The following is a 26579-nucleotide window of genomic DNA, read 5'->3' as shown; positions in this document are numbered from 1 at the left end:
AAGTGCAGTATACTAGGTAGTTACTGCCTTGGGCACAGGGCTCAGAGTTGTCACCCCATCTTACCAAATATCTTCAAGACATGATATTTTCTGTCTCCGCTTGGAAGAAACACGCTATATACGGATGTGTTCTTACACCAGGGCTCGACAAAACCGGGGGCCAGGTCGCCATGGCGACCAGATTCTGCTTCCTGCGACCAGATTTGCCAGGAAGCAGAACCCCGGGAAGAGTGGTGGCTTGAATTATGGACAGCAGCGGGCCCCGCAGTGGGTTATAATTAGCGTTTCAGATAGCTTCTTTGGTACTTATGTATTATCTGGGCTCCCATGTTAAATGCACCCCATTTTTTCATACCCCTACTATCCAAATACGCATGGAGTTGATTTTATATAGTGTGGCGAGCGCAGCGAGCCACCGTGCCCGAAGCGTGGCGAGCGCAGCGAGCCCCGCGAGGGGATGCGGTCTCATAAGAAAAACGGGAGCCCAGATATTACATAAGTACCGCTTCTTTTTGCGGGGCGCTGCGCCCTGCCCGTTGCATCAGACAACTTGAACATGTGTATGGCCACCTTAACACGTGAAATCATTTCATCCAGATATAAACCAATAGAAACAAAACAAGTGTATTTGTACTTTTTTTAAACTATAAAACCCACATGTGCGGCATAAACAAGGACGCTTGCTGAATTTGCAAGATTTATTTAAACAAAATCAACTTAGAAATATCACTGAATTAAACAAAAGGTTTTCAACATGTAAACTTAACACATGTTTCTGAAACTGGGTTTTTAGCTCAATTGCATTTTTTTTTAAATACATCTGTGTAAAAAATAAAAAAACCTGCTAATAGTTTATCATAATCATCCCCAGCCAACAAAAAGAAAAAAAACTTTACGTTGTCAACACTGAATGTAGATGGGCTATTCAATTCCCCACTGAGCCTGTAAGCTGCATTCTAATGAATGCTGGGTCACTGAGCCTGTAAGCTGCATTCTAATGAATGCTGGGTCATTAGTCAAAGTGGCCTCCTGTGTGTGTCAGTACTAGGTCCGCCTTAGAAAACGCCCTTTCTTGCACACTCCATGTTTGAGCGTATAAGCCATTCAGAAAACCAACCATTATATTAAAACAGCCCCTCTCATAAGTGATGCAGGTTTACTTTTAAATTAGGCCGACCAAGCTGTTGAATCGGTACCAATGGAAACTGTTCTAAAGTTTTTACTTCTACAATGTATTCCCAGGTCTTAAAAGGAACGTTCAATTACAGTTCAGTTATTGAACAGTTTTCTAGTTTACCTTGTCCGAGAACATTTGGTAAGGCTATTTACAAAGTCCAACTTACCATGCACAATGTATAGATACAAAGTTAGCTGTATAAGTTTAATAAAATGTCATAACATTGCCTGTAAAATGTTGATAAAACCCACACATCTTCTGAAAATCAATATTATGAAGCTGGCAAAATTTTTGTTTTAATTTTTTTTTTTTTTTTTTTTAGAGCTACAGATGTATTTGTTTGTTTAATTTTTATTACTTTTTATTATAAAAACACTAATTCCGCTCATGAAATCTAAACACTACAGGTTAAGGCAGTAAAAAACATTCCTGATTACTGGAGGTCTTGACAACGTCAATTAAAGCTGTCTGGAGCCACCATGCCCACCCAAATAATCCAGAAGAGTTCACGTTGGCAGATCTAAAAAAAAAAAAAGTCTGCCTTGCTTACTAATGGTCGATCTGAACAGAGGCCATTTTGTTTCCCACAGCCACATCGCGAATCATGATTGTTAACCAGACTGGTTAGAGTGCAAGAATTATGTGTTTTTTTTTTAGGACATGATAGAATAGCGAACGTTAACAAATTTACACATTAAAATACTACCACTAATGGGGGGGAGGGAATGAAGAGGACAAGGCTAGTTAAGCAAAACAAAAATATATAGGGTAGATAACAATGGTTCATACATTCATCAGATCACAATTCAGTCTCCAAGTCAGTGCATAAAGGCTAACACTCATCGATTTATACTTTTTGCACTTTTCATGACACTGGGGGGGGGGGGGGGGGGGGGGGGGGGAATAGGACGATTTTACCATATAACAATAGCCATGGATTCTAAAAAGGACAGTAAGATAGGAGGCATCAATGAGATGGCAGAACTATTGTTTCACAGAATCACCCTTGCATGTTCCATTCTCTCGTCGCTCAGGTAGGGCACAATATGAATGTAAACAGGTTACCATTTTTTTTTGTAAAATCAGGAATTAGTCTTTTCTATAGCAAATTACAGTTCTCAGTTGGCAAACACATGTTGTTCAGCTTCTTCTCCGCCGCTGCATCTTCTACTCTATGAATCTCGAGTTCCTATTTGTTTCTCCCTCCGGTTTTGGGGGGGGGGGGTCATGTTGGCAGCAGTTGTATTAAAAACGCAGACTTCTCTTTATAAAATTCTGTACATGTTCACAAATTATTGCATAAACAGCATAATCTTAAAGAGTGCCTGAACATGTGTTCCAGTGATGAAAGGAAATCACGTTTCCCGTCTGGCCTTTTTCTTCTTTTTGACTTGTTTTGGGGATTCCCAGCTCTCTTCGGACTTAGCTGAAAGACAATTTAGCTTTGTTAAAAGAAGTACTTTTAGAAAGTAAAGAGGATATCAATTTATGACAAATAGAATAAATCAACCGGACCTCCACAACACGGTTGCAAATCTCTATGAGAGGTGACTATCACACTTCAAAGACCAATATTGAACAAAAAAGTATAGAGAAAACTGCGCCATAAATCTTCTCACAAATAAACCTGTGAATCAGTCCCAAAAAATGTCCTTTACATGTAGGATTATGGATGGTGATTTCTGTACGCTTATTTTCTCAGTCTCTCTCTCTCCATACATGAAAAGAAAAACAGCGAGAAGGAAAAAATATGGAGATAAAGGTACATGAAAATATAAAAAACACTTGGGGTATAAGGCGACTCCCAAAAATCCAAATGGAATGGCTTACATGAATACGTGTGGGTAAACTCCTAGCTGGGTATCTTTTAAAGGGTCACCACCGTGCTCCAAAAGTGATGGGATATTGGGGCAGATGTATGATGTGTCGTTATGGGGGAGAAGGGGTATCAGCGCACGTTATGTGCACTGATACCGCTTCTCCCCCATGTATGACGGCGCCAGGATGCGGTAATGGACAGGGGCGCTATGCGCCCCTGTCCATATCGGCGCTGCTATCAAAATGATAGCAGGCCGAATGTATGAACGGTCAGCATCGCTGACCGTTCCGCACGAAGCCTGCTTTGGCTTCGCCAGCATCAGGCTGGCGAAGCCCTATCTAAACAGCAGGGACAGCGCTGTCCCTGCTGTCAGCTGTGGGCTGCGCTGGGGATCTCGCGTGAGCAGCAAGATCCCGCGCATGCCCAGTGCGGCCGGCCGGGGGACAGGAGATAGCGCATCATGCGCTATCTCCAGAAAGGGACATCGCCGGAGGGGGGAGTTAACGCTCCCCCGCTTCGGCAGACAAGATGTTAATACATCTTGTCGATGTCCCTTCCTGCTTCGCCTCGCTATTGAGGCGAAGCAGGAAGTATCATAGCGGCGCTTATCGCGCAGCTATGATACATCTGCCCCATTGGCCCTTATATCAAAAGACTCAAGATAAAACTTGTAGCAGTTACTTTAGTAATGCTCACACTGGCTGACTTGAACTGTGTAGAAACAAGCCCATAAAAGGTATCTTTTCAGGAATCAAAATGGTGTACCATAAAAAATGATAAGAAAACTCCTCATGGTGCAAGTAAGCAATGACATGTCTTTAATGAAATACAAAAACACAAAACAAGGGCAGCCTCGTACCATAAATCAGGGATGTACCAAATGGCCCAACGCGTTTCGCTGCCCCTGCAGCTTTTTCAAGGCCAAAAAAAGCTGCAGCTTGAAAAAACTGCAGGGGCAGCAAAACGCGTTGACCATTTGGTACACCCATCCAGCTGCTTTTCTACATTTACCATCCTCCTCAGTTTGTGCTTGCAAGCAGTGCTTCCAAAACCGAATTTCCCATTGGGACCACATACACCCTCTGGAGTGCGGGACCCTAATACGGGCAATACCATCTTTGTGGAGGAACGCCGCCTCTGTAATACTGCCGAACCAGGACCCCACATCCACAACCATCTTTGGGGTGACTCCGACATAAAATAACAACGGAGGTAACACAGTGGTACATCCATCCCATTCCACTGTTCACCCATTACCAGGGAGCATTTTCCTTTTGGGCCCAAAAGAGGACAGGACACAGCTGAACTGAGGTGACCTTTTTGGGACTATTATCCCCCACATACAGAATGCTGCAGCACTCATTTCTTGTATACCTACATTGTATATATTATTTTATTATCAATTCTCTTTTTTCTTAAAGCCATAGGGCTTAAAATGTGCACTGATATTATCTTTTGAATATTTTTAATCAAAATAAATATCCATGTTTTAATCCATGTATGATTGAGTAGCACTGTATAGCGCAACCAACCCATTTTGCTTTTTTTATTTGTGAGAAGATTTATGGCGCAGTTTTCTCTATAAGGGTGGGATGTATTAATATACATCGCCGCCTAGCCGCCGCGCTGCTACAGCATATGTACTAAGATATGCGGCTAGCACCATGTGCTTATATCCATACCACAGAAGTATACCGGCATATATAGTACCAGCAAATATAGTCTAATGGTCTGAACCATACGGGGTGAGCCGTAAGTTAAAAGAAACAAATAATCAGGGTCCTACAATGACGTTCACACCAACAGATTTTGGACATTTGCAGCAATACTCTATGTACCCATATTATTACCAACTGAACTTGGTTTTAAATTCAGTTTTTCAACTCTTAACAACCCAGTTTAATCCAATCAAAAACCATTGCCGCCATTAAAAATGTCCAACTGTACACACACAAAGATAAGAGCACATTACCTTGCGATGGTGGAGGCACGCTGTTCTGCTTGGGGACAGAAGTACTGGCCTCCTTTGGCTGCTGCACTTGGGAAGGTCCCTTCTCAGAGATGTTATGCATCACAGATACCGGGGACTCGATAAATACAGTATGTTGAGGCGTTTCCTGCACAGCCTGTATCCAGGAGAGGAGAAGAGAGACTGTCAGTCCCCTGCTAAGCTGCCAGAACACAATGCTATGGATTTAAAGTCAAAACAAATGCAAGCTAGAGAATGGAGAACATCTATAATATTCAGAGAGTATATATATATATATTAGTGCAGCATCTGGGTGACCAAGTTTCCACTTTTGTATAAAGCATATGAACACAATTGTATTAGGTATGTAACATGCATACAGGCACACCTACCATCCTACCATTTCATACATCAGAAATTGGCTGAGGAATCTAATTCAGGGCTATCACCTACATTTACATGGCCCGGCAGTGCTATAGGATAACTGCCTCTATTCACATGTTAGTATTTTTTTGGTTTTAAAAAAGGTGTCATATTAGAAGTCCAATAGTTTCCTTGAGGAGAATTGAAACCCTTCCAAAAAGGACCAATACCATGCCAAAAAGGGTACATTTGCATAGGTCTTGTATTTATTTTTCCCTGTACCCATATATTAAGGAATGAAAGCACTGAAGGCAGAGTTACACCACCACTGGTACACACACACACACACACACACACACACACACACACACACACACACACACACACACCAAAGCCAGCAACTTTCATACCACTTTCACACTGCCTAAACGTTTTAAAAAAACGGTATTTAAGACGGGTCTGAGCCTTCACATTGCAGTAGATTACCATTTTAAATACCGTTTAAGTACCATTCACATCAGTCAACCCGTTTAATCCCCTGAACACGTTTCAAGGCAGAATGCAGGGGACAGCCTATCGCAGGTCTGTAATCTGTTGTTTTTACTTAATACCGTTTCAGAGCCATTCTCACTGCATAAAAACCGTCTCTGAAACGTGTAGGACTCTGGCGCTTTCCCACTGCAGCCTTAAACGTTTTAAAAATGAAAAAAAAAAAAGGGCAATATACAGTTTAACAAGTGCGGGGTGAAAGGGGTATCCGTTATACACCAACCAACAATATACTGCATTTTTCTTCTACAAAGCTAGTAAAATGACAAATAGCCACATGCAAGGTGTGTGATTTTATTTACAGACAATCACTGAGAAACGCCTTTTGTTTTCTGAAAACAGCCTGTAATCTTTAACTATCATACAGTGCAATGGAAAATATCCAAACTATTGTTGGGAGGAAAAATACTTGTTGATTTTCCCGGACGGCTGCTGGCGATGATGTGGAAGTGCACATCAGCACTCATCGCTGCCTCGCACACGCTGGGCGGCTTTTGAGCTGAAAACGGAGCTGCTTCCAGCTCAAAATGGCACAGTGTGCCTGGGCCTTAAGTGATGTTTGTGAATAGCTATAAAAAAAAGCAGCCAGCGTTCATACAGGTGTTCTCTATAGGATACCGTACCTACCCCACAACTCAGCTCTGTAATTCACAATCTACACTATGCAAATAAAACCAAAATGTAATAAAGTGGTAAGGAATAGGGATTGCTTTGATCCTGCGCACAGCAATGAAAACAATGAATTGCGCTCAAATACTACAACAAAATCACTTGTGTTGTGATTTCACTGGGCAATCACAGTTTAAGAGGGGGATAATAATAATAAAAGGCTTTTGCAGCCGCACTCTCCACCTTTAAACAAACCAGCATTCGATAGATAGCCCAGGTGGGAAAGCTCTTGTGATTCGCTCTCCAGGCTATACTCCACGTCCCCTTGGTGATTTGATTGGCTGGCGGTCATTTTGAAATGTACACACTAGGGAAACCAGTTTTTATTTACTTTAGATGTTGGACTTGTAAAACTGGACCAACAAAGAGTTTATGGGGCGAGATAAGGGACTGTTTCCATTATCTCTAGAGGTCCAGTCACAACTACTTTGTAAAGAAAATACGGTACTTGTGTACAATCACGGCTCCCATCGCATGCCATATGTAGTGGCATGCGATGCGATTTTACCGTGTTTTTATGCATTTTTGTTAAAAATCGCATGCGATCGCATCGCATGCAATCGCATCGCATGCAATGTCATTTTTCACTGAAATTATGGACGAGTTGAAATCATGTAAAATGCACCCCAAATGTCATTTTTCACACTGTACCACCCCCACTATCAACGCCAACCCGAAGCGTGGCGAGCGCAGCGAGCGGCGGCGGTACGCGTCCTACGACCTTTTCATACCCCCACTATCCACGTCGGCGTGGAGTTGAGAATAGAAAGTGTGGCGAGCGCAGCGAGCCACGCGAGGGGACGCAGATACCTTTACAGGTATCCGTGTCCCCTCGCGGGCTTCACAGGTATCCGGGTGCGCTCGCCACACTTCGGGCTCGGTGGCTCGCCACACTTTTTCTCAACTCCACGCCGACGTGGATAGTGGGGGTATTAAAAAGTAGTAGGACGCGTACTGCCGCCGCTCGCCACGCTTCGGGTTGGCATTGATAGTGGGGGTGGTACAGTGTGAAAAATGACATTTGGGGTGCATTTTACATGATTTCAACTCATGCCCATAATTTCAGTGAAAAATGACATCGTATCGCATGCGATGCGATTTTTCCGTATACGATGCCCATCGTGGGAGCCGTGATTGTACACAAGTACCAAAAATACTTAAGTAACTGTCCAGCGGGTGTCATTTACCCAATCAATTCGCTATTCTCTAGCCCTAAAAATGCCAGCCAGAACCTTAGGAAGCTCAATAGCTTACCCAAAAGCCAAGAAACATCTACCGCCAAGCATCTGCCTAGGACAGTCATTTTTTTACACTTCTGGTCAAAGTGGGAACTTTGCATTTATTCGGATACCAGTATAATTCACTGATGAAGAATGTAAACTCAATACAGATTATTGCTTTGGTCAGTAAAAGTAACATACCTCTTTCAATTCATTACTTTTTCCAAACACTTTGTTAATTACTGGAGGTGGAGGAGCTGCAGCAAAGTCCTCTTTATAATTATCCACAGCGTTCCTAGTGCCTTCTGCTTCCTGAGAGAGAAAAACCCAACTAATTGGCAATCATAATTGAAGTTTGCCCACAACATAATAGACTGATTAGGCCACTCATACAGAGCCATCGTTAGAACTCTCAAATACCACACTGATGAGCTAAACCTTCAACAAACAGATTGCACAGGCTCGGCTCATCATTTTTATTAATATATATATATATATATATATATATATATATATATATATATATATATATATATATATATATATATATATATATATATATATATATATATATATATATATATATACACACACACACACATATAGCTTAATAAAAAAATAAAAAAACAACAAAAAACACAACACACATCTAATTGAAAAGGAGGAAAAGTATGGAAAAAAAATAAATAAATAAAAATCTTGTATGTCCCATTAATGAACCACAGGAGCAGTGCGGCCAATATACAGGACACATTAACCACGGTGGTCCATAGCGAGACTACAAGAACTAGCGTAAGCATTAAATATTACAGTACGAGTACATTACCAAAGATTCCATTCAGTGTACAGATTTCATTACTACTTTAGACCACAGGTTCTCAAACTCGTTTCCTCAGAACCCCACACAGAGCAGGTTTTGCAGGTCTCCTCACAGACGCACAAGTGAAGTAATTAGCTCCACCTTTGGATCTTTTCAAATGTGTCAGTCAGTAATGAGTGCACCTGTCGGGTGACCTGGAAAATGTGAACCGTGTGGGGTCCCGAGCACAGAGTTTGAGAACCCCTGCTTTAGACCCAAATAAGCAGGGCCTGAAAGATGCAGAAAAGATAATGTAGCATGGTGGCACGTACCTGTGTGGGAGATCCAGATTCTTCTCCCTGCTTCTTCTTCTTTTTCTTCTTCTTCTTGGTTTTGCTGCCAGCGGAACCTTGCCCAGCACTTTCGTCCCTCTCTTTTTCATCGTCAGAGACCTGGAAAGCATTTAGAAAATGATGAGTGCTTTAGTTTAATAATAACTAAGGATCTCAAAATACTACAGCCATCCAAAAAGGAGTTTGCAATAGGTTTCTGGGTGGGCAGTGCATAGTGTAGCATTGACACTATGTGTCTGGCATAGAACTGAATATAAGCAGCATTGTACACTAGGAGTGAGGTGGATGACCGGTGACCTGCATCTCATCTGATTAATGCAACTTTGCATCGACTCCTCAAATAATGTTCACTCCGTTTGTAAATACAATACTATTTGTGACTCCAGAAACTTATTGCACATCCCTCGTATAATTAATAATTAAAAGTACATAAAGAAGTGATAAGGTGCAGTTGTGACAGAGGGCCCTGGAGGAAAGCCAACAATCAATACATTGTGTTTAGGGATTCCAATGTCGGGGCATTTTTTTCAATACCGCAATTGATATCCCAAATAAAAAGAAATGAAAATACACCCCCTCCTCCAAACTGGCCTCCCCGCACACTTACATGGTCATGCGGCCGGTAGCGGGCCAGCAGACAGAAGTAGTTTATTTATAAGGTGCCACAGAACTGTGCTGCCACCTGCCCGCTCCCAGGGACACCCTGGGAGCGAGCGGGCAGGTGGCAGCACAGTGGCCCACACGGTGTTGCAGCCCGCACAACAGGACCTCTGACCATCCTGCTGCGCAGTGCTGCACGCCGGGAACAGCCGGGCACGTGCTAAGACACTTCCCAGAGCATGTGAAGTCTAATCCCAAAATTGGATACTCCAACCCCAGGGATTGAAATCCCAGCAATTTGGGGGCAGAAACCTGAAACTCTGCCGATCCTGGGATTGCCCATCCAAATTGTATCTAACAGGTATCAAGAGAAGCATTAATATAAAACACTTTTGTATTGACACTATGGAAATAAACAATAGCATCAGTTGGTTGTGGGGAATATGTCGGTGTATAAAAAATAAAAGGCCATGAGAAAGTGTGTTTTGCTCGCCTGTAACAATAACGATGTGGAGAACTGAGGCCCTGATCATTTGCCTCGTTAAAGATTACTGTACAGGTTTTTCAACATAACCACCGGCAATGGCTTATCTGGTTACCTTTGGTACTTCTTGTTCAGGTTCCTCGATCTGTGGAGCAGACTCCAGTTCCTCTTCCCCATAGTTTCCCCACTCCTCTGCTGGTGCATTCCAGTCAGAACTGAGGTCACCTGTATTGAGGCCATCTGCAGACATAAAGGACACGTTAGTTATTCGAATCAATGGAAATATGAAGTTTAACCCCTAGTTATCCACACTCCCTTTCACACGTGTTTCATGTTAAAAATTATGAGATCTCTAATTAGATAGATAGAACAGGCCTATACCCAATTTCCATGATGGTGGTAAGGTGGTCTGTAATGCTCAACACTATTCTCCTTAATATGCTCATCCTGTCAGTGCTACAGATGAAGAATTCTACATTACCCCCAAGATTTGTAGGGAGGGGGCGCTACCACAGATTACTTATACTTGTAAGAAAGCAGCAGCAGAAGTTTGAAATGTTATATTTAAAAAACGGATCTAGTAACATAACTGTTTATACATTAAACTTAAAAAAAACAACAACAAAAAAAAACACCAAAATTATTTAAAATGAACATTGTGTTGCAGTGTCTATGTAGAAGTCTGTTCATGTTTTAGTTTAGTTCTTTGCAATTTACTTAATACAGAATGATACAACATTTAATGGCTTTAACAGGTTATTACTTGGATCTTGTTTCTGCACAATCTTTTCCGCTTTTTCTAAGAACATTTTTGTTTATGGGGGTGTCACACTCCAGACTTAACCCCTTCACTGGCAATCCTGAGAATTTTCCAGGCTGTGCCTTAATGCCCAGGCTGGCAAGCCTGGAAAATTCTTGGGATTGCCAGTAGTTAGCACCGGGCAGCGCTGCCTCCCCTCAGCCACGCCCCCGGTTCACCTCCCGCCCGTTACATTACAGCCTGCGGCGCTGGCTTATGACAAGCCGAGTCGCAGCGTAGAGACGGGGAGCAGGGCCGGGCAGCGGCTGATTGATGGTTCAGCGTCGCTGCCCGGACCCAGGGGAGACAGTGGTGTTTTTTTTATGGAGCTCTCCCCATAAAAACTCACCCAGTGGGGAGAGCTCCCTAAAAGAAAACCCACCACTGAAGGGGTTAATCCCATGAGGATTTAAGGGATTTACACAACAAGGTTACCTGAATGTGTTGGGTAAACCCATAACCCTGACCAAGATTATAAAAAAAAAAAGCCTCTTCATTATGAAATGTATTCCTATTCTAATTAGTTATGTTTGAATAGTGCGCCTGCACCTCTTTTCTCGTTCAGTGTGTCACTTAAGGTGCCCATACACGTTACAATTATTGTATACAAGATCGCATCTCGGTTTTGCCATGAGATGAGATCTGGTACAAAAATACTTTTTGTACCAGATCTCATCGCAAAACAGAGATGCAATATTGTATACAATAATTTTAACATGTATGGGCACATTTATTAGTCTATGTAGCCCTCCTTACATAGGGTGTACAAAGGAAAGGCCAGTAATAATTGATCATTTAGATCTTAAAATGTATTTTTCTCTAGTGTTATCACCATATTGCAGGGATTGCCAACTCTGCCTAAAAACTGACATTAGCGCCTCAGTCGGTTTGTTTTAACCATCTGTGATTAAACAGATGGTTAAAAAGACCACACACACACACTGGGCGATTTTGAGCTGAAAGCAACCCAGTTTTGTCATTTGAGCAGTTTTTAGCTCAAACGCCTCCCAGTGTCTATGGCCCATTGATTAGTGCTGATGCGCGCTCCGGCATCACCACCAGCCGCCGCTCGTCTGCTGGTATTACCAGGATGAGCGATGGTGTGGACTGCTTTCCATAGCTTCCGGCTACGGAATTCCATTCACCCCAGGGGTGAATAATACCAGCAGACGAGTGTCGGAGTGCCGGGATTGAAGACCCGTGAAGACCCTTTCACACCACCCAAAAACCCGGTTTATCCGGCAAATTACCGGTTTGAAAAGCTTTAACCTGGTAATTTGCTTTGTGGTGTGAAAGGGGTATTATAGGCAAAAGGCTTAGGCATGATAGTTTAATCAACCACCTCCCATTTTATACAATCTAACAGTATATATATACTTTTTGCATTACGGTCACCAATTCAGCCCCATCTGAAGTAGCTATGCAATTGATGAAACGCACCAACAATAACTGCAAGGAATTTGACTGTTGCTTGTAATGACCATGCTAGGATCATCGGGTTCCCGGTGACGTCACTGAACGATATTGGCGGCCGATATAGTTCAGTGTGTACGCACAATATCGGATTAACTATATCGGACGCAGCCAGGTCAGCTTGTGTATATGAGGCTTAAGTTTATGCTGTGCCTCTGTGCAGGCAAAAGTTCCCACAGACAATTAAGGAAGGTTTTGAAATTTGTCTATTCTGTTCTTAATCCACAGTTACAAACACATCCCTTGAGACAATTTGTTCTGGCGCTGATAAAAATGTTTAACACGTACTTCTGTTAGATTTATGCATATATTTGTCCTGGTTGGAGCCTGGAGTTTCTACATATACTAAATCAAAGAAAACAGAAAATCAGGTTCAGAGAAAAAGGAAGGTAGGGAAGACACAAAGAGAAACAAAAGTTTAATATTAGTTAAAATTAGGGTCAATAAAGTCAATGTACATACTTAGACCAGACCACTCATCATCAACGCTGGGCTCGGTCGGCGCTGCTTCCCACTGGCTATCCGACGCACTTGGCTGAGGAACGGGATCACTGGTGGCAGCTGGAGAAAAGAAAGGCGCATGTTACACAATAGCAGCCTATAAATTACGTGTTACATAGCCCGTTCTTTAAAACGGGCAACTGAGTAAATCTATCGTCACATAGGTGCATATAAAACTAAAAAAAGACTTAAAATTGGTTAAAAGCTGAAATTTTTTCCACAGCTACATTTTACGTGATTGGATCCAGCCATGACAGATCCACATTTCCTGAAGAACAGGGTACGGTTTTCAGGCTGCTGGATGTACCGATGGAGACATTCTCATTCATCCCAACAACGATCCGTTTATTCCTTTCTCGGTATGACAAGGATGCACGCAGAGCACGTCTCGCCAGAGCCCCGAGAAAGGAATACACAGCGCGCTGTCAGAATGAATGAGAATGGCTACATCATTACTGCGTATTGTTATAGATGTAACATGGTCTTTGCTAGAAGAAACCCAAGTACAAGATCATCACACCTACCAGACACAGCGTTGTTCAATCCAATGGTGGAGTAAGCTGGAGACCTCTGTTCTGATGCGTTTATCCTGGCTTCTACTGGTGACCATGGCGCTAAAATAGAAGACCATTCAGAATGATCATATACTCCCAATTGTAAAGTACAACAGAACATGCAGGTGCTAAATAACTTAAAAAAGGCATGTCCAAAGTCAGGCCCGGGGGCCAATTGCGGCCTGCGCTGTTGTTTCAAGTGGCCCGCAACCTCCAGCCGGAAGCAGGTGGAGCATCAGATGCGGGACACACAGCATCTAAAGGTGGGGCCCCGGCGTGCATGCCTTTACCTTGCTGTCTGCAGCAGTGAGGAGGTGCCGGCCGCCACAGTGAGATGTGTTTGGCGTCTTTGGGGTGAGTATGCGTCCAACCCCTGCTGCTACAATTGTATATCCCCCTTCTCCGCAATCAGTGACAGCAGTGTGTGGGGAGGGTGCAGCAAGGGGGAAGCTTGCTCCCGTAACATGCAGAGTGGTGGAGGGCGGCAGCGGGAGTCCAAGCATCTCCTGTCCTTGCAGTTCCTGCTTTGCCTCTCCTTCCTCTGGCTCACACAAGGGGCTGGGAAACATACAGAGAACGGAGGGGGCAGGCAGGGGGACATACAGTGAAGGAGGGTCAGGCTGTTGGACATACAGTGAATAGAAACAGTGATGGGCATTCAGAGAAGGGGGGGCTGGCTGTGGGACAGAGTGAATGGGGGCAGAGTAGGGGACATAGTGAATGGGAGTCATACAGTGAATGGGGGCAGATTGGGGGACATACAGTGAAGGAGGGTCAGGCTTCGGGACATACAGTGAATGGAGGGTCAGGCTTTGGGACATACAGTGAATGGAGGGTCAGGCTTTGGGACACAGTGAATGGACATTCAGAGAAGGGGGGACAGGCTGGGTGACAGAGTGAATGGGTGCAGAGTGGGGAACATACAGTGAATGGTGGACATACAGTGAAGGAGGAGCAGGCTGGGGGCCATACAGAGAAGGATGGTCAGGCAGGGGAATATACAGTGAATGGGGGCAAGCTGGAGGAAATACAGAGAATTGGGGGGCAGTCTAGGGAATATACAGTGAAGGGGCAGTCTGGGGGACATAAAGTGAATGGGGGCAGAGTGGGGGACCATTCTGATGTGATTAATGATTCAAAGAATGTCAGGCTGAATGGTCGGCCCCCCACATTTTCACCTCATCATAACTGGCCCTCGTCGCAAAAAAAATTTGGACATCCCTGACTTAAAACAACGTAAATAAGCGTAAGCAATGACATATCTGAGAAAACCAAAAGAGGAAATGGGTCAGAAAAGACACAGAGGCTGGTATATTACAGTTATTACAATTCTAGCTAAGGGTATAAGTATTCATGGGCTGATGCAATTCCATTGTCTGGCTGTGCACATATCTACCTATTACACCAGACTGACAGTCCTCTGCTACTCTACAGGGTACAAGGAAAAACTCGCAGTGTCGCTGGTCACTATGGGCTCCTCCCACTACACCTAATTCCACTTACAGACTTTGTTTTCTTTTCAGATTTGCAGTTTATTACCTATTCCAGGGAAGATAGAGCGCTCGCTCCACGGTGCGCTCCAGACCTTTCCATTGGTGTCCACAGAACCCTGATTCCAAGTGGATGGAGGTTCGGCTTTCTTCTTTCCTGCCGAGGAGGTAGCGGACCCCCACTTTTCTTCTATCAGCTGGGAAGAAACTGCTTTTGCAGGCTTCTCAATCCAACCACTTCCATTCACAGCAGAAACTTCACTTGGACCTGGAGAATTGACATCAGCAATAACAGATCAACCTCATTCTCTGCAACAATTGAAGACACAGATGTGCCAAATGTATTACACAACGGGCAGAGGAGAGCCAGCTCTGCAGACTCCTACTAATATATTGCACAAGTGTGCCGCTACAATCTCTTCCATCTGCCTGATAAAAGTTGCCGTAAACGACTTATTTTTTGACGTTTAATATAAAGTCGTTTTGGAGTAATATACCTTTCGATTTTCGGACATTTGCAGAATGGGATGACACCAGGGTGAATGCGTCACCCAGCGACAGGGTAGAGTCTGGGACGTCAGAGTCGTTTCCTTTGTCACGCCTGCGTTGTTGTCGCTTTTCCTTGTTACTGATTTTAGTTTCCCAATTTCCTGCCAAATAAAGCTGAATGTAAATGTCATGCTACTGTATACACATTTAAGTGGAGTACCTGAACTTGTACTATTATTATTATAATTTTATTTATAAGGCGCCACAAGTGTTTCGCAGCGCCGTACAAAGGAACAATACAGGGAGACAAAACTTGGCATAACATTGAATAAATAACAAAAATACAGTACAAATAAAGAGCACCACAGTTCAATACACATTACAGCTTAAATGTAAGTAGTGAGGACCCAATCAACATACAACTAGAGGCTTGAGGCCAATGATGGAGATGAGTATGAAGATGGTCGCTGAGTGTTGGAGTAAAGGAGAGCTGTGAGTGAAATGTGAAGAGAAGAGGGCTTTGACAACAGGAGGGAAGAGGGCCCTACTCGGAGGAGCTTACAATCTAGTAGGAAGGGGAGTACTAGTACTACAGTACTAGTAATCTAGTACTACAGTGCAATAGATAGAACATTCACGATCATTATGGCTTACCTTCTTCGGCTTCCTTCTTATCTTGGCTGGGTGACTGTTGTGTTTGTTTCCCATCAGACTTTGGTTTCTTTTTAGTCTTCTTTATCTTTATTAAAATAAAAAAACACACAACCTTTAGAAATTGCCACCAATCCTGGGAGACAAGAGTGTTGTGGTACGTGTGGCATAAGCTCATGTTCTTGGAGGAATCTGCATCAATTACACTAAATCCTCCAGTTCATGAACCCAGACACCTCCCCCAACAGACTGCCAGTATACAGATACTGTACTCCAACTGGCTGTAATGGGAGAACGGCAGGAGTTCGGCTTTTCCATTATACTTTGCACTGTCTACTAGCGGCACAAGAACTCCTGTTCATTCTATGGCTGAAGCTGCAATGGAGAACCATTGGTAGGTACAGATGGGTCTGTCTGGTAACCAAGCATTGCATTTTACCCCAATATAGGAGAGGCACTCTGTGCCCTACCATCATCGCCTCAATAAATCCTCTTACACACATCTTCATCCGTTGAATGCTTGTCACTATTAAGTTTATCTGTATCCAGATATTTGTCGTGAAATCCTGTTAGAATTTCCTTCACCCCACATCCTGTCTTTCTGCAAGTACAGTCTTCTCACCATTGAATCTTCACTAAAATATTACTACAAGCTAGCTAGCCACCCCCATCTTATGCTGGCCACACATCAGACCAACTTTCCTCCAACCATCCAACTAGTTGCCTGGATGGAATAAAAATATGGTACTGGATGGGAGCAAAGGACAATCAGAAATGTGCTCACAAACCCAGGAAAATGGACAAAAACCATTCAGTCAAATTGTTTAAATCAAACAGGTTCAACTACAGTACTGTGTCTGAGCGAAAGTTTTTTCAGATTTTGGGAGCAAATTTCTGAAGTAAATATTACATTTGCTCCCATCCAGTACCATATTTTTATTCCATCCAAGCAACTAGTTGGATGGTTGGAGGGAAGTTGGTCTGATGTGTGGCCAGCATTACTCTCACGGAAAGACTCATCCACTGTCTGCCTCATGTATTCCCTATCTCGGGTTATGCTGAATCGGTTCTGCATGAAGTTTCATCAAGCTGCATCCTTTCGTTTTACTCCATTACTGCGCTCAGTTCTTCCACGTGTTAGGCTGAACTCTTCCTTCCGAGATGTGATTTAGTTAATACTGCATCCATACAAGAGGATCCTACCAACCTGTCATTTATATTTGTATCATTTTGCAGACTTGGACACTCTAGAACGTGGGTCTTCAAACTGTGGCCCTCCAGATGTTGTGAAACTACAAATCCCAGCATGCCTTGCCACAGTTTTGCTATAAGGGAGTGTTAAAACTGTGGCAAGGCATGCTGGGATTTGTAGTTTCACAACATCTGGAAGGCCACAGTTTGAAGACCCATGCTCTAGAACAGTGGTAGTCAACCCTAGCCCTCGAGAGCTACCAACAGTGCACATTTTCCAGACAACCTAGCTGCTGCACAGCTGCACTCATTGATCACTGACACATTTTAAAAGATCCACAGATGGAGCTAATTAGCTCACTTGTGATTCTGTGAGGAGACCTGCAAAGCATGCCCTGTTGGTAGCTCTCGAGGACTAGGGTTGGCTACCCCAGCTCTAGAATCTCACCTACCACTTGACATTACTGTAATGTAGATCTGTTTTGTACTTCTGATAGAAGTACAGTATATAACAGTAACCCTATTATGTATATGTATCACATGAACAGTGATGGGGCAACTTTTCAATTTATAAATAGGAGATTATAGTGAGGACACTGTCCATGATGCACCTAGTTTGTGCTGCGTTAATCTACTAGCTCAGCAAAGGATGCTGATTCACACTGATGGTCAATGGAGTAGTACCCACAGGTGGCAGTTACTGCGTCCCATCAGCACATATCTGGTTTCCTCACACAATCCAAAAATATATCGGTAGGTTAACTGGCTCCAAATAAAATTAACCCCAGTGTGTCTGTAGTAGGCAGTATAGGTCGTAATATCCACTGGGGCAGGCACAGATGTGAATGGCTGAAATATTCTCTTCAAAGCATTATGGAATTTGTAAATGCTAAAACAGATCGTGTAAGCATATATTATACTTATTAGTTACTTTCTTTCAAGTTTCTAGGTGTAAACAGTAAAACCCCATTGCACAAGGATGCAGCTGCCAAATTGCAACCCCCCCCACCCCCGAATAAAAAGTAGAGGAGCCGAAAAATAAAAACTAATTACATTTAGAAGTTCATGGTCAAATGTAGAACACAGCTAGTTTCTAACAGCAGAGACTGCCAAGCCAGCTATATGGATATGCAAATAAATGCTAATGTTATTTACACCAGAGTGTGCGACGCAGCAAGCATACAGAATGCACACATTCGCTCATTTAGAGACCTTAAAGGAACCTTATGCAGCAATATTTGGAGCATAATAAAGTGAAGGAAACCTGCAGTAATTCAAATGATTCAGTCTGAAGCTCATCTACATAAGTCACCTTCTCATTCTTCTTCTCAGCGTCCAGCTGCAGCGGCTTTGGACTGTCCTTCTTAACCGTAGTCGACGGTTCTTCCTCGGACACCTTCACGGGGCGACCATTAGGCTAGAACAGAAAAGAAATATTAGGGGACCAGATTTTAATAAAACTGCTGTTTAAACTTCAAGGTTATAAAGTACACTTGGAACAGCATACTGATAAAACAAACTAAATCTTGGTTTTCTAAGAACTAGAACCGGACACCAATATTTCTAAGTGGTATTTTTTATGAATCAAGTGATCATACCTATGGAACTGCTGGTTATTGGTGGATGCATGGCATCAAAAAGGCTTATGGTATAGCAGATCGAACCAGTCTAGTTAGACACCTAAAGATAGTCGACAGCATCTAGATGGACAGTAATGAATGGTCAACGTGAGGTTTTTCACGCTTTTTTTTTTTTGGTGGCTATGTGGACATAGGTCAACATGGACACCAAATAAGCGTAATGCCCCCTCGCTCAGCTCACCATGCTTTCGGCATACTATTATAATCTAACTCTATGCCCTCTTGGATGGTAATGTATGAACCAAGTTGGTCTAAATAAAGCTAAACAAAAGTTAAAAACATGTCGATCGCGTTCCCGTCGACCTAACGCTTGTGTCTAACTTTCGTTACTGTCTAGCTAGACGCTGTGGACTATTTTTAAGCGTCTGACTAGATGCATGTGACTAAGCGTGGTTGGCCATAACATGGTCTATCTAGACACAGTCAATTGGTTACGATCAAAAGAAGTTCCCTCTGAAAGCCCCCATTTATTCCAGAATTTCTTATTGCTCTATTTCATGGACTGTAACCTTCATGAAACCAGATCTTCGTACAAGCCTCACTGCTCCTAATTGCCAATATATAAAAGACGTCATAGGCGTCTAATGGTTCACAACGTACAACAAAAACACGTTACAGCAAAGCTTCAGCTTATGGTTCCATATCACCTAACACATGAAGTGAAGAAGTGAATGTCTTCCATGTGTGTAATTGAGACGGATAACTAGCATCAGACGAGAAGGATCTTGTGCATCATTTAAGCCAATTTTAAATTGTAACGTGTGTGTTTTGAATGCGTGAAGAGTGAATATAATAACGCAAAGAACCACTTTAGGGTTTGGAAAATGACTAGCACAAATCTGCTATCTGCAGCAATAGAGGGCTGAAATGAGCTGTCAATCACATCATGCTGGAGGCCTCTCAGAATGAGAGAGGTTTTTTAATCTCATTCACTGCCTAACGTGGCTTTAAAAAAAAAACATACATATAAGCGGATTATGTATTTATATATAATATATATTTAAAATAATGGCCAAATAATTTCATCAACGCTGATCAATTTAATTTCGCTTTAATTTTTTTTTTTAAAGACCCCAAAGTACGAGGTATCTTTTCAAACACGGTCAACAGGAAGCTTTGCTAATGCTGCTTTCCCACTGCCTACACGGGTAAAGACCCGTTTTTTTTAAACGGGTCTTTAAACGGGTAAGAGCCATAAAGACTCTTTCCCACTGCAGCTTTTAAACGGTAAATTACCGTTTAAAAGCTGTTTTTGTCACATTCACACTTACCCGTTTAAAAACCCGTTTAAGCAGTGTAAAGATAGGGGGGGGGGGGGGAGAATTTAAAAAAAAAAAAACGGCGTGGGGTCCCCCCCACTGCCGTAACCAGCACCAGGCTGAAAGAGCCGGGGCTGGTAATAAAAAAATCAGGAAACCCGACAAATAGGGGTTCCCTGATTTTTTACAACCAGCCCCAGGCTCCAGGTCCGGGGCTGGTTCCCAAAATACGGGGGACAAAATGACTAGGGGTCCCCCGTATTTTAAGAACCAGCCCCAGGCACAACCAGCCAGCAGGGTAATGCCACAGCCGGGGGACACTTATGATATAAGTTCCCGCGGCCAAAGCATTAACCCTACCGACCAGTCAGCCTGGCCAGGGGCCCTGGGGGAGTGGGGACCCCCCCAATAAAGGGGTCCCCCCCCTCCAGGACTTACCTGACCAGGCTGAAGCCTGGTGCTGTCCCCGGTGACCCTGGAGCGGTGGTCACCGGGCTGATGGTATTGTGTAAAAAATAGAATAAAAACCATTGTCTTTTACTGGTGAACTATGAGTCCCAGCAAGCCTCCCCCGCAAGCTGGGACTTGGAGAACCACAAGTCCCAGCCTGCGGGGCATTAAAGGGCCCGCTGGGTCTTGTAGTTCCACAGTAAAAGAAAGAGTTAAATAAACACACTGACACACGTGAAAAATAAAAGTTTAATACATACATAACACATACATACTGATACTTACCTATCTTGAGCCCGTAGGTAGCCCTGGTCCTGATGTCCTGTTCCGTGTCGGCGTCTGTATCCAGTCGGCATCCCTGTCGGCGACGGCGTCGGCGGTCCGGAGTCCGAAGAAATCCATTTGGGAAGCTGTGGAAGGAAACCATACTCACCTGTCCCAGCGCGACGTAGTCCAGGTAAGGTCTTTGCAAAAAAAACAAACCGACACCCGAACCAAGCGGACACAGCTGAGAGCCGCACGGTGTTTACATCGTGCGGCTCCGCCCCCGAATGCCGCTATTGGCCGCCTTGCGGCCTAGCGGCCAATCAGGAGCCGCTAGGCCGCAAGGCGGCCAATAGCGGCATTCGGGAGGCGGAGCCGCACGATGTAAACAAACACACCGTGCGTCTCCGTCAGTCCGCTTGGTTCGGGTGTCGGTTTGTTTTTTTTGCAAAGACCTTACCTGGACTACGTCGCGCTGGGACAGGTGAGTAGGATTTCCTTCCACAGCTTCCCAAATGGATTTCTTCGGACTCCGGACCGCCGACGCCGTCGCCGACAGGGATGCCGACTGGATACAGACGCCGACACGGACCAGGACATCAGGACCAGGGCTACCTACGGGCTCAAGATAGGTAAGTATCAGTATGTATGTGTTATGTATGTATTAAACTTTTATTTTTCACGTGTGTCAGTGTGTTTATTTAACTCTTTCTTTTACTGTGGAACTACAAGACCCAGCGGGCCCTTTAATGCCCCGCAGGCTGGGACTTGTGGTTCTCCAAGTCCCAGCTTGCGGGGGAGGCTTGCTGGGACTCATAGTTCACCAGTAAAAGACAATGGTTTTTATTCTATTTTTTACACAATACCATCAGCCCGGTGACCACCGCTCCAGGGTCACCGGGGACAGCACCAGGCTTCAGCCTGGTCAGGTAAGTCCTGGAGGGGGGGGGACCCCTTTATTGGGGGGGTCCCCACTCCCCCAGGGCCCCTGGCCAGGCTGACTGGTCGGTAGGGTTAATGCTTTGGCCGCGGGAACTTATATCATAAGTGTCCCCCGGCTGTGGCATTACCCTGCTGGCTGGTTGTGCCTGGGGCTGGTTCTTAAAATACGGGGGACCCCTAGTCATTTTGTCCCCCGTATTTTGGGAACCAGCCCCGGACCTGGAGCCTGGGGCTGGTTGTAAAAAATCAGGGAACCCCTATTTGTCGGGTTTCCTGATTTTTTATTACCAGCCCCGGCTCCTTCAGCCTGGTGCTGGTTTCGGCAGTGGGGGGGGACCCCATGCCGTTTTTTTTTTTAATGGGTAAAGGGCTACCCCTTTCCCACTGCCGAAAAAACGGCTATTACACGTTAAAAACACTGCTTTTTACACGGGTAACAAAAACCGGTATTTGTTACCCGTGTAAAGCAACCTGGAGCTTTCCCACTGCAGCTCTAGCCGTTTAAAAAGGCTAAAAAAACGGCATTTACACGTGTAAAGCCTGCAGTGGGAAAGGGGTATAACATTCACATTGTCACATATGAAGATGTTTTACAGATCAAAGTGAACGCTACAATAATATAAAGGCTTTGTTTTTGGGTTCTGTTTGTTTTGTGACTTGTACACGTGTAATAGAGGAAGACTCCTGTTGCAGAATATCATATGCAGGATGGACGCACTTAGTTAGTAAGCAGTAGGAAGGTTTACTCAGTAAATAGGGCAATAGGTAGAGTCAGACTGTACAGGTCTCACTCCCCTGGCGTAAGCGAACGTTCGGTTTCTGTGTAAATCTGCCAGAGACTTTGATCAAGTCTAATTTTTTGTGTTTATAACATTTATCTTTAATACACAAGAAAAGAAGGTAAGAAGTGCCAGCTTCTGCTTAGGACAGAACATGGGGTACAAGAAGTAATGTACTGTACTGTAAACACCACTATTGTGTAATGAGAACATTTTAGGCCATTTATTTATTTATTAACAGCTTCTTATATAGTGCATACATTTTACGCAGCGCTTTACAGAGAATATTTGAACATTCACATCACATTTAATTTTGCCAGGTGCAGGTTTCAGACACGGACTTGCCCCAAGTTAGCCCTTCCGATATCAGTTGCTGAGCGGGGGAAGGACTTTGCCAGGGGTAAGGTGGGACAGCATATATAGGTCTGTCCTCTGAGCCCTTCCGCCGCAGCCAGTCAGAGCAGTGACAGATTCAGGACCTCTTACCGTCACTGAACTTCTGGTGTCATAGGCAGCAGGATGTGTCCAGATCGCAGGGGGAAAGCCAACCAACAGGACTAGAGGATGCCTCTGATGTGTGATCTCACACCTGCAGCCCTCCTCTGTTTCACACGGATTCATCCAGCTGTCAGCCCTGTTGTGACCATTGTAGCAGCACAGCAAAGTAGTGTTCATCTAGCACCCTGCACCTGTCAAAACCCATTCAGTTCCTCTTTCCTGCCTGGGAATTTGCTTTGGTACTTCTAGCACAGTCTGGTGTGTATCTCAGCACTGAGATACACACCAGACTGTGCTAGAAGTGACACCCCAAATAGGAAGGAGGAACTGCAAGGATTTTACAAGGTGCAGGGTGCTACAATGAACACAAGCAAAGGTAAATGCATGGGATTCAGAGGACGTCTATCTGCAGGTCACACCCCATGAGTCTGCCTGAAGGTCAGTGTCTAATAACTACATTGCCTGAGTACTTGGCTCATACAGCTGGCACTTAAGCTGGGTACACACTAAACAATGGGTACTTATGTATTATCTGGGCGCCCGATTTTTTCATTGCATGCCACTACTTAAGGCATGCGATGATATTTTTCATTGTAAAGACCCGATTTTTAATTGTATGGTCAACCCATGGGTGATTTCATACCCCCACTATCCAACTACGCATGGAGCGTGGCGAGCGCAGCGAGGGGACGCGGATTACTTTACATGTATTCTGCGTCCCCACCCTGCGCTCACCACACTATATAAAATCATCTCCATGCGTAGTTGGATAGTGGAGATATGAAATCACCCATGGGTGACTATACAATTAAAAATCGGGTCTTTACAATGAAAAATTGCATTGCATGAATTGTATGCCACTATATTGCATGCGATGAAAAAAAAAAAAAATCGGGCGCCCAGATATTACATAAGTAGCAAACAATGTGTGTATTGAGTGACATCGGCAGCATAGCCATCGCTAGGTCTTCTGTCGGTCCTGCATGTAGGGTGAACCAGAAGAGGTCGCTGATGACACGCAGGAGTGAGCAACATCAGCAAAATAGTGGGTGCCCAATATGTCCGTCCAATCGCCTGGATCGGATTACTTTATTCTATTGTATACCCACCTTTAGAGGACCCATTGAGTTGACCCTAATGTGTGTTCTGTAGGGGATGCACAGTTTTGCAGTGGGCCCCTAACATTGCAATCCCCTGGTGGGCCCTTCATATCCCAGTCCAGCACTGGCCGGTTCTAACATTTGCTTATGGCTAAGATTGCAATATTACTGGTTTGCAGTACTTTTTAATGAAAGCTTTCCAGAAGTCTTATTGTGCAGTTCCCTTATAAAGTTTTTTTTTTTACACCATTTTCAAAACCCCAAATGACAACTCGACGTCAGAGACAAGTATCAAGCACTGGATGGTGCCAAATACTTCACTAGGCTGGGAGCAAGATTCACGATTGCAGGAATGTCAACTCTGCATCTGTGGTATATTTAAGGCAGGGAATCTAGGGGTGAAGGAGCAGAGGGCACGTATGTACCATTTTTCTACTTTAAGCCATCTTAAAAGGAGTCCTCTGCAAAAGGTCAGATAGACCAGCAACCAGAGTCTCGTTAGGCAGGCAGCAATTGTACAGCAGGGCGATATTAGAAGTTGTGTGCTCCCGGAACCAGCCCTGTACTGGATCAATGTGATTGAGACATTTCAGTGCTGACTTGTCAAAATCGCTCAGCAACCATATTGCACCGGGTGTACACACCTTAAGCCTGTTACCAATGTAACAATTTCCTTGAATCCAGTAACCAGGTATCTTAAAAAGAAACACACCATTGTTTGTGGCCAATATTTTAAGGCAGGCATGTCCAAACTGTGACCCTGAAACGACACATCCCAGCATGCCTTGCCATACTTTTAAAACTCCCTATTAGCAAACGGTGACAAGGGATGATGGGGCTTGTCGTTTCACAACAGCTGGAGGGCCATGGTTTGGACATGCCTGTGTTAAAGGAACAATGTGGTGTCAGTGGCACTGACCTCTGAGTCATCATACCCCCTCCTATGAACACTACCAGTCATTAACCTTTCTGGACCTTATGACCAATGAAAATCTATGAATATTGATAAAATATTAGGTTGCAGCTGAATCAATGACAATGATCACCTGTGCAGAATTGGATGAATGAGATATAGATATAAATAACATACATACTATACCATTACAATCCATAGACCTATCAATTGCATAAATGGCCATCAAAAGCCGCTTTTGGCCACATCACCTCATGATAACTTACTGACTCAGCTATCATTACAATGAAATTGATGATACCTAGGTTTCTATTTCCTAACCCTTGTTGAGAGATACCAGTTGTACGGGTAGGGTAAGTCGTGCTGTTGCATTTCAACACCTGCAGCGACACCTAATCGTGTACCCTTCGTGGTAGCCTTTTGTGAGGGTAGTGTGGCTCCTGTCGCGATGACTCGCACTTTGAAAGAGAAGCAGCAGCCAATCAGCTCCCTTCATTTTTTTTTTAAACACAGCCTGTAACATGACAGGCGCGATTGACTGGTACTTTATCGCTCTCACCACGGCTTAGTACAGTGACGGCTAACCTTGACACACTAGCTGTTGAAATACAGATCCCAGCCTGCCCTGCATCAGTTTTAGCATGGCCAAATAGTAAAATTGTAGCAGGGCATGCTGGGATGTGTAGTTCAACAACAGCTGGAGTGTCAAGGTTAGCCATCACTGGCTTAGTACATACTAGATCCCTGATTCTCTGACATCACTGTCACCATAGGGATATTCCACCCTAGCCTGACACAGAATTCCCTCTGCACACAACGAGCCCAGCACCACCCTTGTACCTAGCTACAAGTCCCCAATGCTAGAAGCACCTAGTATATGGGTCTGCCATCACCTGCTATATAGGAGGCTAAGGATGGCCAGATAGATATATATATATAGCACCCATAGGCAGACACGGGAAATGGGCAGCACCAGGCCTGTCACTGCATCACCCTCACCTTGGCCTTCTCAGGAGGCTTCTTCTTGCTCTTCTTCTTGGCCTCCTCTACCTTAGCAGGAGCCTTGCCGGGCACCGGGGCCTTGGTGTGGGCGTCGGCCGGCTCCCTTTCCGCCTGCGCCGGCCGCTTCTTGCTGGGGGAGCCCCGGCACGCGGCACAGACCAGCAGCAGCAGGAGGAGAACACCTAGGGAGGCTGGGATAGCCAGGAACACCCAGGACGGATACGTCTGCGGCTGCAGGCCCAGCTCTAGGCCCAGTTCCGTACGGAGGAGGCCCAGCCCCGTGGTCAGCAGCTGCCTCAGCCGGGCAGACACCTCCTCGGCCTGCTGGGCCGCCGCCTCCTGCCAGCTGGAGACCATGGTGACTGGGAGCAGGCCTCCTTCCCTGCCGGGAGCGCCGGGCAACAACACTGCGAGTCAGCGGCAGAGAGTGAGAGAGGAGGGACGGGGCTGGAGAGCAGCACTAAGCGGCGTCCCGGCTCCGCCCAGGCCTAGCATGGCAACGTCATCACTCCGGCCGGGGAGGGGGACGGGGACACGCCATTTTGCGGCGTCACGTGACCCCCCCGGGCCAGCTGCTGACGT

General features: G+C 44.6%; 1 protein-coding gene across 4 annotated transcripts; it reads right to left on the bottom strand.

Moving 5' to 3' along the window:
- Positions 1–684: 684 nt before the first annotated feature.
- Positions 685–26579, bottom strand: MTDH (metadherin). Of its 4 annotated transcripts, XR_014474805.1 has the most exons (14): positions 25995–26567; positions 18463–18567; positions 15963–16047; positions 15317–15469; positions 14869–15087; positions 13300–13389; positions 12737–12835; positions 12563–12619; positions 10118–10242; positions 8898–9017; positions 7968–8078; positions 4969–5122; positions 981–2603; positions 685–942 (listed from the first exon to the last, which is right to left on the bottom strand). XR_014474805.1 is itself a non-coding variant. In XM_083187010.1 (13 exons), the coding sequence occupies exons 1-13, from the start codon at positions 26352–26354 to the stop codon at positions 2533–2535; spliced, it is 1749 nt and encodes a 582-aa protein (XP_083043136.1). In that variant the 5' UTR covers positions 26355–26567; the 3' UTR covers positions 685–2532. The 4 variants fall into 4 exon arrangements, 1 of the variants encoding a protein (XP_083043136.1); XR_014474807.1 differs by lacking the exon at positions 7968–8078 and having other exon boundaries at positions 25995–26579; XR_014474806.1 differs by lacking the exon at positions 12563–12619 and having other exon boundaries at positions 25995–26566.

The sequence above is a fragment of the Crinia signifera genome, chromosome 5, assembly GCF_055691185.1.
Source record: "Crinia signifera chromosome 5, ASM5569118v1, whole genome shotgun sequence".
Classification (NCBI taxonomy): domain Eukaryota; kingdom Metazoa; phylum Chordata; class Amphibia; order Anura; family Myobatrachidae; genus Crinia; species Crinia signifera.
Note: the sequence above shows the minus strand (reverse complement) of the source record. Positions and strands in the feature narration are given on the sequence as shown.

Excerpts from the sequence above, each read along its gene's own strand:
- MTDH (XM_083187010.1), bottom strand. The coding sequence starts at position 26,354 with ATGGTCTCCAGCTGGCAGGAGGCGGCGGCCCAGCAGGCCGAGGAGGTG. Across the intron at positions 12,620-12,736 it reads TGATGAGTGGTCTGGTCTAA|TATATGTAGAAACTCCAGGC; the intron begins GTATGTACATTG and ends TCTTTGATTTAG. Across the intron at positions 2,604-4,968 it reads CGTGCCTCCACCATCGCAAG|CTAAGTCCGAAGAGAGCTGG; the intron begins GTAATGTGCTCT and ends ATTGTCTTTCAG.